Source organism: Pholis gunnellus (genome assembly GCF_910591455.1).
Source record: "Pholis gunnellus genome assembly, chromosome: 3".
NCBI classification, from domain to species: domain Eukaryota; kingdom Metazoa; phylum Chordata; class Actinopteri; order Perciformes; family Pholidae; genus Pholis; species Pholis gunnellus.
In genome coordinates, this window is record NC_136529.1 from 10,205,498 (window position 1) to 10,218,367 (window position 12,870).

Below are 12,870 nucleotides of genomic sequence, written 5' to 3' on the forward strand. Positions count from 1 at the left end.
GAGAAAGGACTTTTACTTTGAAGTAACCATCGCCACTGAAGATTCATTCATTTGTCAATATGAGAATTAGAAAGTCTAGGGATGGCAATGTCTGTCTTTGTGACTGAAATATCTCAACAACTAATGGATTGATTGTGAAATGTTGTGCATCTTATTAAATCTTGGCGTTGATGGTCCCAGAGGATGAATCCTCATGACCTTTGTGATCCCCTGAAAATGTCATGCCACGATTATCCTGGTCAAAGTAATTGCGATTCACAATATTACCCAGAAAATCATGAAAATATGCTTAAAACACTTAAAATGGCACTAAAACATTTCGTTAAGAAGCAAATGTTTATTGAATCCCAGGATGCATCTTGTTTTAGTGAACATTCTTCTTAGTGACAAACAAACAATCTTGAACAAGGTGACCATAAATCACAAGATCCCCCTGCAAACATATAGGATAAGTAAATAAAAACACAACATTGTGTGAGTCTGTTCTTTCTTACATGATAATTCCTGTATTTTTAAATCCGTCTATATTTTTCACTTCTCTACCATGACATGTGCTAGACGGCTCTCTCCAATCAATTTATTGAGTGTTTATCGCGCTCCGCTGTAAAATCCTTTATCGTCCCATCGCTAATCTCCTGACTTTTCCTCTTATGACACCAGCAGACTAAGATAGGCGTTGTATTCCAGAAGAATCACTCTTTAGCAGGAGAAATCCACCCAGAAAGAGACCGAATTCCACTTTTAGTATCACCGTTCATTCACAGATACATTCAGATCAAACTCTTTGAAATACAACAACAAAATATAACCGTAACAGTTGCTTTAATGTTCTCACTGACCCCCGAAAAGGTAGTGAGTGCATTGATGGATACTGTATCATCTAAAGTGTGCAGAAACATCCGTCCAATCTACTAAGAAAACGTAGTTTGTTGGTGTTTGTGATAACGTCGGCTCGCTCTTAGTTCCATATTGAAATAATCAGCAATAATAAAGAATATGTGACTTCTTTCAGCAGAGAGGAATTGATCCTGAATTTGCCTCGGCGTTGATGCATTTGTATGCGTCACAGTGTGCATCGCTGTGTGACATGATAAATGAGGCCGTCATCATTGCACACACACACACACACACACACACACACACACACACACACACACACACACACACACACACACACACACACACACACACACACACACACACACACACACACACACACATCTCATACCTATAGTCACCTTCATGTAGCTACTGCAGTATGTTGCATGCGAGGCAGAGCATTTGAATTTCATAACCACTTTATTGAACGTTGTTTACACAAATGGGTTCAAACAGACCAAAGATTGAAAACAACAAACTAAAATTCCACCCAGACATGAAAATAAATATCAAACGACACGACACAATATGAAATATGCATTAAAGAAACACAATAAAACAACGGAAATATTCATGAATGTTAAGCGAGTCAACTCTCTGCCTTTCTCCTCGAGCTGTGTAAACGTCTCTCTGTCGCTCACATCTCTCTCATCTTCAGACGCGTCACAACTCAAATCTATTTCATCTCAACTAATGCACAGAAAAAGCAATTCAGCACCAATGCATATATATTTTGGTGCATGCCTGCCTAACAGCCAATGAAATAACAAGCTGCTTCGGTGGTGCTGCCTGCATGTTCATCCGGTAATCTCTCTCTAGTTTCTACCACATATTGTTATTTATTTTTTTAATTGTATCATTTCCAGCCTGAAGAGCAGGCAGAGAACATCTGACTTCTTCCTCCCACAGACGCCATCAGACACAGCCGTCACCTTCCGAGTACAAAAAGTCTTTAAGCATCGCTGTATGTGTTGAATCGAAACACACAGAAACAAACACAAAAGGGCGCAGTATGTGAATGGGAAATAAGGTAAAAACATGAATGTCTTAATGTATACTTCTGCAGAGCTTTGTGTACAGTTTCTACCACCAGTCAGTATTTAATGGAGATTAGTAGCCGGCAGCTCCTGTGGGTGAAGTGAGCAGTGACAGGGCAGCGTTTGTCTAGTGCTGATGTTCACGAAGACTCTGTCATTCATCCTGATGTTTTTTTACTTTCACACCACTGATTTGTTTGTCATGAAACTGGATTTTTTTTTTTCTCAGTCATGCCAAAATAATGAGTTTTGTTCAAGCTGAATGCAACAGAAATTAGATCTCTGTTATCTGATCAGAGCTGTTGGAAAGCTTTTTTCACAGTAAGGTTTTCCATTTGTGATTATTTGTACATTTTGGTGGTTAGTTTTGTATCAGCGAGATATCTGATCGATTGGACTTGAAGTTTAACTTCATCCAGATCCTCGCAACCTCTCTGGCACTTTAGACAACAGTCTACAAGTGATAACTGTAGTAGTGCTGCAACCACTTGCTTTCCTTTGTCTTCGGACGTACTCAGTTTGGCTCGTCTCAATCAGAAGTTTTTAAACCGTTTTTTCCACTTTTACTCGGCACTGATCTACTGTGTGCACTATTCCCATCTCCAGTTTATCTTGAATTACTTTATAAAGTCTCTATTGTAGCAGAATTTATTTATTATTCTGTATGTTCTTTTCAGCGCAGATGTCGATCAAACATCTGACTTCTGAGGCTCAGATGAGGTTCTCACTTCCATTGAACCGCACTAGGATGTGCTTGGAAATGATCAGAGACCGTCTCTTGTTATCCGACATGCTAACAATTGCATACGACGTTTACACACGGTTTAATTATTTTCTTTCTCTCTTGCTCTTGCATCTGTAGAGAGGCTAAGCTTAATCCTCCAAACTCTTTCATCTTTCAACTCTTCATTCTTTTTTTCGTCACTACAACCCTATTAACTCAGTTTCAGCATGTTAAAAAATGCAAAGCTTGACAGATCTGCCGTACCTAAAAAGGTACATCGAGATAGGTTTTGAATCAAAACTGACATTAACTGTTGTATTGGAGGTATAATCTTTGACAATGACCACCGTCTACACATCTTAAACAATAGGACGAACTATAAAGGTTGGACGCCATGTGTCCACACTGTGGTATGAAACGTGGTCTTTTGCATGTACGTGGATGTCTTGTTACATCCTGAATTCATTTACATCTGGTTTTGTTGAAAAATGCTGCCTATAAACCTGACCTGGCTTTGTCACGGCAGCCGATATCAGCACCAAAATCTCTCTATTTCAAATTGTATTATTGTATTATATTATCTATTTTAGATAATATTGTGGTGTTTTGGAGTCTTTCGTTGGCTCTGATTTCTTCAGTTTATTTATTTAGTTGCTGTTTGATGTACAGATGTCTTTAGATAAATCAGACGGCACGTTCAGAAAGTAGAAGAAGACTCAACGTTGTAATTGCTGCCTAAAGAGCTTCAATAAGTACTAAGCTAAGGGCCTGAATACTTATGTCAATGTGCAAAAAAAGATAATGTGAAAAAGTGAAGCGGTCTGAATACTTTCTGAACACACTTTATTTATAAAAGCTGCCCATGTAACAGCAAACACTGTGGTAAACACTTCTCAATGGAGCTTGCTTTTGTTGAGTTCCCCATAGTTCAGTAACTCACGCATGCTGATTCATGCTTTTCATCTAGTTATAATACAAATAAATTCATAAATCACTGCCACTTATTGACACAAAATGACTTTCCTTTGGCCTCCTCGGGGCATAAGGAAATAAAAGTAATGCAATCAGTTATTTTCAGGAAACCTTGTGCTTGATGCATCATAAATAGTGTTATTGAAATGCACCTTTCAAGCCAATTTAAATTCAAATATAATCTCCCTGGGCAGCTCAGCATGACATTTAGAAAGTCCCTTGAAGATTTTGAATACACAACAAACAGCTCTGTATGTAATTACAAGAGAATCACAGATGAGGCAGCTTGTGTTGGCCGTGAGCGTGATGCCGGTCCTGTAGTTCCTCTGAGATGTGTTTACAATCAAGTCTCCACACTGTCCATGGACAACAAAGCACTCCGAATACACGGTGGAGAGCAGAGCTGGCGTGTGACATTTATTGGATGTCACACACTATAATCTTGGGTCCAATTCTCTCAGCACTCACTGTAATATTTCACTCCCCCCCCCTGCTCACCTCAGACAGCTACAGCAGCTCTTTTTGTCCGGTGTCCTTGGTTTTAAGATGTTTCTGCGGCTGAGCTCCTGCGTACATGGTTGAGATAATACAAACAAATGTGTTCTGGCAAAGATCATAGTTAGATGTTGCAGCAGAGATGCTTGTCGGAAGCCTAATTGAGGTCTTAATAGCTGCAGGATTCAGGAAGTGGGATAATGGAGTTAGACTGGTGATGGCTGCACTTCCATCAATCTACTTTGCTGTTGAAAAAGCACTCCCTCTGCCACGTTTTGGGGATTGCACAATGTGTTTCCGTAACGACCAGCTGCCATTATCGACAAACAGCACTAACATTTAACTCTCACTTAGGGGAAACTCCTGCAACACGCAGCCAGCGGGCATTAATACTGACCGGTCTGATGGTCAATTTTTTATTCATATGCATCTTGTTGTCATCGCCTCCCTGCCTCGCTTTTATTAGCTGTCATAAAAACACGGTTCACAAAAATATGTCAGGCGAAGTAAAGTATCTGTCAAAGTACCTGCTCATCTGCCATTTACCTTCCCACGCAGAAGGTGCTTGCATTCTGACAATGGTGTATTATTTAGTGTGTGTGTGTGTGTGTGTGTGCTGCATGTAGAGAAAGCTAAAAGCTATATGATCGGATAATACAGTGTAAGGATTAACAGTGTGTAGTGTGATACTATATCTGATTGTGCATGGACCAGCACAGTTTGCATTGTAAACGAGGGCTCACTTTAACTTTGATGTACTCACTAAAGTCTCTCTAAACAGCGTCGCCTTACTGTCCATCTGACAAAATCAGCCGTGGCCGAACACTGGATGAATCAATTCAGCAGTACGTGTAATGGCTCGTGTTTCATTTGTGCTTTACGGCCGCAACCGCGACCTGAAGAGTTTTTTTCTTATTTGTCACATCCATTTTCGTGGGTTTGGCTCTTAGTGCGGCCAAAGCGGTCAATACTTTCTCTGAACGCATCCTGTGTGGACACAGACGCAGGACCCAAGCTGCTGCTCCGCTAATGTTCTGCTTTCACCACGCAGCAGGGCTAGTTATTATCATTACTCCTTAATCTGTTGATTATTTTCTTCATTAATCGGTTAATCATTTGGTTTATATAATAATGAAAACTACCGATCGCAATACTCCAGAAACCCAAAGGGACATCTTTAAATTATTGTTTTGTTCAGCCAACAGTCCAAAACACAAAGATATTCAGTTTATATTTAAACAAAACGGAGAAAAGCAGAAATTCCTCACAAATGATAAGCTTGAATTGTGTAACGTTAAAAACAAATAGAAAAATAATTTAGATCATCGACTGTCGATGGACTGATCCAGGGGTGTTTAATTAAAATGTCTTAACAAAAGCTCCGAACCTCATAATGTTTCAGTTGCATCATACAGCCTTCCTATACGTCTGTCAAATACAATCAACAATGTGCGTTTCCATATCATTTCATTAATATTCAGTCTTTAAAGTAGGATACTTTTAACATACAGACATTATACATTAATGTCTGTACTGTACCGTCTTTCTCCAGCCTCTACTTTGTGTATGTGAGTGTACAGCCCTTTGACTTTGTGTGTTTGTATTTAAACATGTGGTGTATACTTCATGTTTATGTGACTGTCTGAGGGACAGATGTGATAATTATCATCCCAAATCTCTCTCATCTCTCTTTCAGTGTCACAACCTGATTTATCCACTCGCTCTGTTGTTGTTGTTTTTTTGTCCCTGCGAGACAAAGGCAGATGGCAGCTCTGCCAAAAACGGGGGATAATATTGGCGTGGAGAGGAGCCCTTTGTGCCACCGCCACTTCCTGCTCAGGCCAGCAGGTTTAGCGGTCTTTGCAGTCAGGCAGCTGTCCAGTGTGCAGACTGTGATCGCTGATATTTTTTGAATTAGGGTCTGGGCAGAGAGTTTATCTGTTGGGACTGTGAGGCAGACAAACGGTGTAATCCCAAGCATCATTACATCATCCTCCATCACCCTCCCCTCGCCGTCGCCCAACATTCGTCCATATTTCCAAGGTCAGTTAGGTAACATCCGGGCAGGGCTGATCATTTGAGAGACTGAAGTTCCTGCAGGGATTGCAGATTGATCGGTGATGTCATTGGGTAACAAAAGGTTAAAGGTGCACCTGCTGGCTGCTGGAGCAGTCGAGAATGATGTTTTATTTCTCCGTACATCGTATTCTTTCTGAAATATTGATTGTAACAGAATGGCTGCATCACCATGCAACACAGGTGTCTCTTAACTCGCAACTCGTGAGAGCAAACTGAATCATTTTCTATTCTTAGCTGCAGAATAGTGTTTACCTGCAGGTGAAGCATGCATGTTAGTGAGCCCTCTAAATCTCTAAATAAATTATAAATCCCGTCATTTTATACTTCCACTGCAACTTATGTGTTTCTCCACGTCTTTTCCACCAGTACGCTACCTGCTGAAGAACAATGTGAGTCCAGACCTCTGCAATGAAGACGGCCTCACCGCTCTGCATCAGGTAAGAGTCTCTCTCTCTCCCCCTCGCTCTCCCCCTCGCTCTCCCCCTCTACCTCTACCTCTCTCTACCTGTTTGTCTCTTTCTTACTGTTTTCAGAGAAATAGTCAAACTGTGGCACTGATGGAATCTCATCTCAAACCCCCAAAAATGAGAAATTGTGTTCAGTGGTTAGCTAGATTGATAGTCGTCTGGTAACACCAGCCGATAGTTGTCCACTAATCAACGGTTTGGCGGTTCGATCCTTGGCCTCTTCTGTCCTCACGCCAAAGTGTCCTTGAGCAAGACAATCAACCCTAATGTGCTCCTCGTGATTAGACCTACTTTCTCCATAAATGATTATGCTTGGTAGCATGTCAACGCTCTCTCCTCCCATTGTCAGCCTCTGCCTCTGCACTCTGTCATATAAAGGGCGAAAGTGCCCAAAAGATAATCTTTCAAAATAGAACAAATGATTGTTATATGATGAATCAGAAACTTTCTATATTATAGCAAGAATTACAGCAAACCCTTTTCAGTGGAGCGGTCAGTTAGAGGGTCGTACTTTGATTCAGGCTTCATATACTTATGATCTAGATATATATTAACGAACCACAGCCACTTATTGGGAGTCATAAAGTGACTGGAGCGTATGCTGGCTTCCCGTGGGTCAGAGGAAGTAAACGTAATGCAGCCCGTTATGTTCGGGAGACCTTGTGCACGATGCATCCTCTTAAATAATTCCTTGTTTTGCCCCTGTGGAGCAACATTGTGATTGCTCTCTTTTAAAACTTTTATTAATCGAATCTAACTTTTCCATTACCATCTCAGTCTTGTTGAAATATAATTAAATAATTTCCTGGTGTGATTAGTTTGTAGCAGTATCAATTAAAGTGCCTTGTGCAGAGTGGTGTAAAAAATGATTTTTAATAGTGAGGAAATGAGTTCAGTATTTTCAGGGAAATTAATCCATTTTGATGCAGGAAATGGATGTAGGAGATTAGGCTCATTTTCCGTTGCTAATTAGAGCTCTTACTGGCATGATAATCAAAACTTCCCCCTCATCCAAACCAATGCTCCCAGTCACTTTCAATCAAAACTGCTCAGTTGTGTAAATAATACATCATCACATGTCTCATTTAATCACAAATCAGTCTTTTTATTTGAAAGAGTTTTCCTTCATTCCTCTGTCTTGAAGCCATTTCCTGTCACAACAGTACAAGAGACCGCCTGCTTTTTCAGGGTACAAACGCTCCAGATAGGGTGAAACAACAAAGTACAAACCATCAAATCAAATCCCGCTTTCTCAAAGGTAGTCTTTGACTTTTGCTCAGCTCAGACTAATATTCAGACTTCAGCACAAAGCACTCTAGGGCCTGACTGCTTCGCTATGATTTCTGGATAATAGAGACATTTTTCAACTGCATCAAACTGCACAGCTCTCTTTGCTCCTGCTGAACACGTTGTTCTTCTGGAAGATTCCAACGGTGTACACAGACATCTTACTGTTAGAATTCAGCAAAGAGTGTTCCAGCAATACAAAGCCTCAGTGCAGTGACGAGCTGCAGCAGGGCTGAGATACTGTGTCTTCTTAATGTGGCAGCACCGGCAGTACTTCTGCTAACTCAGTCAGTCAGGCTCAGGATAGTTTCCTTGGACGAATGAACGGCTGTATATCTCAAACAGGTAACTCTCTGAAAAACCTTTTCTCTTCTCGATACTTGTTCCACTAAAATGTTAGCAAACCTCAAATTATGGGCTGTCTTTCTTTCTTTTTTTTTGTCATTTTGCCACCGGTCAGCAGACATATTGTTAACATGGAGACATGGCTCTTAGTTCTGAGTCATCATGATGGAATCTAAGAGCAAAAAAGAAGACGGGCCTAAACACTACAGACCAGTCTAAAAATATCTTTGTGAAACCAGCCCTGCACTTAACAGATCCTTGAGTCTGTTCACACCAGCCAGACCTAGCCAAACTTCATGCCAGATTACAGTGGATATGCGTTAGCGTGCTCGATTTATTTCTGTTCAAATTCCCTACAAAGGTAGTTGCAATGCCGACACTCTCGCTTTAACACAACTCTCTCTCTCTCTGTTGCTGTTGTAGCTGAAGAGCAACCAGCAGTCGGCAATCCCAGCTCCAGCGTTCTCATTTGCCCTCGCATTCCTCTCGTATGGGATATTAAGAGAAGATGAGTCGGCTGTTTTCTTTTTTTTTGAGCAGGTGTTTGAGATGCTGGAATTAATCAGTTGTGTTGCTGCTTTTAGTTGCTACAAACTTTACTTTAAATTGAAAATCATTCAATTTAATTTAAAAAAATGTTCCTAAAGCATGAATTCGAATTAATTGATCAAATAGATTTGTTGCCTCTGGCGCCTCTCCTCTCCTCCCCTCTCCTCTCCTCTCCTCTCCTCTCCTCTCCTCTCCTCTCCTCTCCTCTCCTCTTTCCTCCTCCCCTCCCCTCCCCTCCCCTCTCTCTACAGTCGTACACCTCTGACAATTTATGTCCTCTCTCTCCGCTCTGCTTCAGCTAAAACAGCCGCCTCTCTTTCCCTCTCGGCTGCTCAAAGCCTAATACTCTGGCTCCTGCTGGGAGGCAGTGAAATGAACAAGGGGAAGAGAAAATTGAAGTCCATCAGTCACCACTGGTGTGGCTGGTGTTTTTAAACGCTGTGGGCCGTTCGCTGCCAAGAGGTCGGATTGACCTTTCAGCTTTGAGTGTGTGTGTGTGTGTGTGTGTGTGTGTGTGTGTGTGTGTGTGTGTGTGTGTGTGTGTGTGTGTGTGTGTGTGTGTGTAGCCGCTGATCTATTTGGACAGTCCAGCCTGCACACTGTCTTCAAGATGAGACCTTTTCACTCTTGCTGTAATTTGACAAATACAGCCATTCACACGCAGGCAAGACACAATACAGACAGAAACACACATGGGGAAATTCATCCATGCGCACACAGACACACACACACACGTCATATGGCAGAGAGTGAGATAAATGAAGGGAAGTGGTGGAGATGTTTCTCTAAATGAGATGTCATACCGATCTAGAGTTGATCTCACCTCACTGATGGGAAACATTAATCCATAGATGGCTTTCGGAGGAACAGTATGAGCCAGATTACACACACACACACACACACACACACACACACACACACTAACACACCTAATGTATATACACACTTCAATATTTACTATGTCAGCCATTGAGACAAACTATATGCTTCAGTTCTGATAGAGAACATATGATTTCCCACAGTTTGCTGGCTGGATCACAGTGAGATGATGTGAATGAGTGTAATAGTTAAACACTGTTTAATAGATTGATACTTGAATCAAGGCATGCGATGGGTTTTCCACCAGACAGTGTGTGTCATTGAAAATACAATTATTAAATAACAGTGTATTTATAAGCAACTGTTATTGTTTAAAATGATGTCAGCAGGGACTGTTGGCCCTTACATGATCAAATCTCTTTGAAAACAGTTTGGACACCCCCTGTTTAAAGTGTTTGTGCTAATGTTAGATTAATTTGCATGTTGGTAATTCCAGTGTTCACCTACATTCCTAACTTACACCAGATTGGTTGGAGAAGAGTTGGTAGCAGCTTAAGTAACATTACTAACACATTACTGAAATGTCTCAATGTCACTTCAGTTTGATATTTAATATTACATATTGGTTTAAATGTAAAATGTTCACTGAGGGTAAAGTTGCCACACCATAGCCAGCTGAACTTTAATGTGATGTAATGTAATCAATTTGTTTTCTATAGATTTGCTTTAAAAATAAAAAAAATACATTAGAGACATGGTGTGCATGTCGGGTAACACCCCGCCTCCAGCTCTTAGAGGTGTAGAGGTGATGTAGGGGCTGTTTCAGTGAATGTTGATACAAATCCGAATCCATTGATAAGATGCATTAACTAATAAATGTTCTAACTGCTGTTAAAATGAGAAGAGTAATTCACAGCCAGGATACATCTGTGTTTATTCAGTGAAATAGTGTTTGAACATTCAATCATGGATTCAAAGTTAGCATCGATTAAAACGGGCTACCTTGACTCAAGATTTCAGTCAAATATACAGATAATAGAAAAGTATTGTTTAGTTATTTTTTATTTTGTTTGTGTGTGTGTGGTGGTGGGGGGTGTCTGGTAGGAGGGAGGTTGGGGATGGGTGAGGAGCAGAGAAAGGATGTTGCTTCTCTCTCTTCTACTTCCTCTCCTTCTTTCTTCTCCCTCAACTCCTTTTCTTTCTTTTGTCTTTTCAATTCCTCCTTTTCTCTCTTCTCTCTCTCCTTCTTCTCTTTCTTTTCCCTCTCCTCCTCCTCCTTCCTGTCCTTCTTCAGTGTCTTTTCCGCCTCCTTCTTTGCCTTCTTCTCCTCCTTTTTTTAAACTGCGCCTTCTCCTTGACAGTTTTTTGGGCGAGCTCCTGAGGACTGAGGTTAATTACCTGGAGGTCAGCGTTTTGCTGAGTCAGGAGCTTGATCTCTTCCTCCATTTGGTTGCACCACTCCTCCTCCAGCACTCTGCTCCTTCTCTGCAGCTCCTGCTCTCTCTGGAAGCTCTCCTCCTTTGCAACGAGCTCGCATCTCATCCGATCTTCCAGAGCCGCGAGTTTTATTTTCCACTCCGCCTCGCTCCGGATGAGCTCGCTCTCTTTCTCCTTGGTGTAGCTCTGCAGGTCCAGGACGAGCTGCCTCACCTTCTTGTCAAAGTCCTCTTGCTGAGTTTTGAGCGCAGTGACATTCTCCTTCTCTCTTACAAGCAACGACTTTTCCAACTTTGCGTCCAAGTTCATCACATTCTTTTCGTCCAAGGCAAATTTGCCATGATCCGCCTCCTTCACCCAGTTCTTTCTGAACCTCATGTTGACAAGTCCCTGTCGTACTGGAGTGCATGCATTTGTGAACTTCACAATAGTTGTGCAGAACTCCTTGGCGGCCATCTGCTCCTTCAAGGCAGCAATTTCTGACGCCGGCTCGTCGACTTGTTTTTTGAGAGTCCAGTTGGGCTTTTCTCATGTCCTGCAGCTGTCTGCTGGGAGTTTGCTGGTGTTCTTGGTCTTGCACCTCTTCAACTGAATTAAAATAGTATCAAGAACAGTGTAATAGAACTGCATCGCAGTCTGGCTTGTTAACCAGTCTTTTACACATTTATAGTTAATTTGAACTGCATGAACTCACACTTGAATGAAAACAATATAAAGAGAGAGAACACCTTGAAAGAGGACTTGACTGCAGCGTCTGGCTGGTATCCTCAATCTCTGATGACGAGTGACTGTAATCAAACTAAATAAAGAATTTAGAAACACAATGTTCTGAACGTCTGGAAAGTCCTATGACTCCACTAATATAAGCATCCTCATGTAACGAAACAGACCAAGTGAAACATTATCTGAGATGTTAACAGTTCAATAACCATGAAGACAAAACAAAACTGGAGACTTTGAATTTAGGGTGATAAGCTAACGTTACCTCGGCTCCTCAGTTGATCTCCACATGGCTGTGGAGGATGAACTGAAGCTGTCGGTCACGTCTTGTCACTCAAAAATGACTTGTAGGCAATGAGCAGTTTGAATAATAAAAATTGACTGAACTTGTAGAGAAGCGTATTTCCACCACAAAAAATACTGTATCACGCTGATAAACTACAGTAGTCTGCTGTTATTGTTAATTGACGGCATTAACTGTTAATTTAGATGCGAGGGATGAACATTTAACCGTATGTTACTGTTATTATGAAATACTGTAAGATACTGTTTTAAATCTACGTTAATTTACAGCAATTCATTACAGTGAAGGTAAAAGGCCGTGTTTATTTTGATGGACATGTGCTTGTCTGCACAAAACCCTGTAGACCCACAGCTCTTGATCTGACTTACTGTTTTTCATTCTACTGTTCTTCCCTGCAATATTTAATTTAATTTTTATCGAAGAATAGCACGGATAAAAAAAAGCTCCATTACCTCCGCTGCAAATAGGTTTGCTAGTGGTGAGCTTTTATTTTCAGTTTGATTTATTTATTCAAATAATTTAAGTTAAATAATCTCGAGACACTTTTCATAGACAGCAGGTCTAGACTGTACCGTATGATTTACAGAGACCCAACATTCCCTCATGAGCAAGCACTGGGTGGCAAGAAAAAAAGAAACCCTTTAAAGGGTAGAAACCTGAGGCAGAACGAGGCTCTGGGAGGGCGTCCATCTGTCTCGACTTGATTGTTTTTGAGAGAGACAGACAGAGAGAGAGAGACAGAGGGAGAGTAAGAGG

The 12,870-nt window shown here is 41.1% G+C and overlaps 1 protein-coding gene across 1 annotated transcript in view; it reads left to right on the forward strand.

The window, feature by feature from the left end:
* The window catches only part of ppp1r16b (protein phosphatase 1, regulatory subunit 16B), a gene marked incomplete at its 3' end in the record, with an annotated part of 52,594 nt that overhangs the window by 17,945 nt on the left and 21,779 nt on the right, over positions 1-12,870 (forward strand). The window contains exon 2 of the mRNA XM_079186706.1: positions 6,553-6,623. Within this exon, the coding sequence (XP_079042832.1) occupies positions 6,553-6,623 (71 nt within the window). The remainder of the gene's footprint in view (positions 1-6,552; positions 6,624-12,870) is intronic.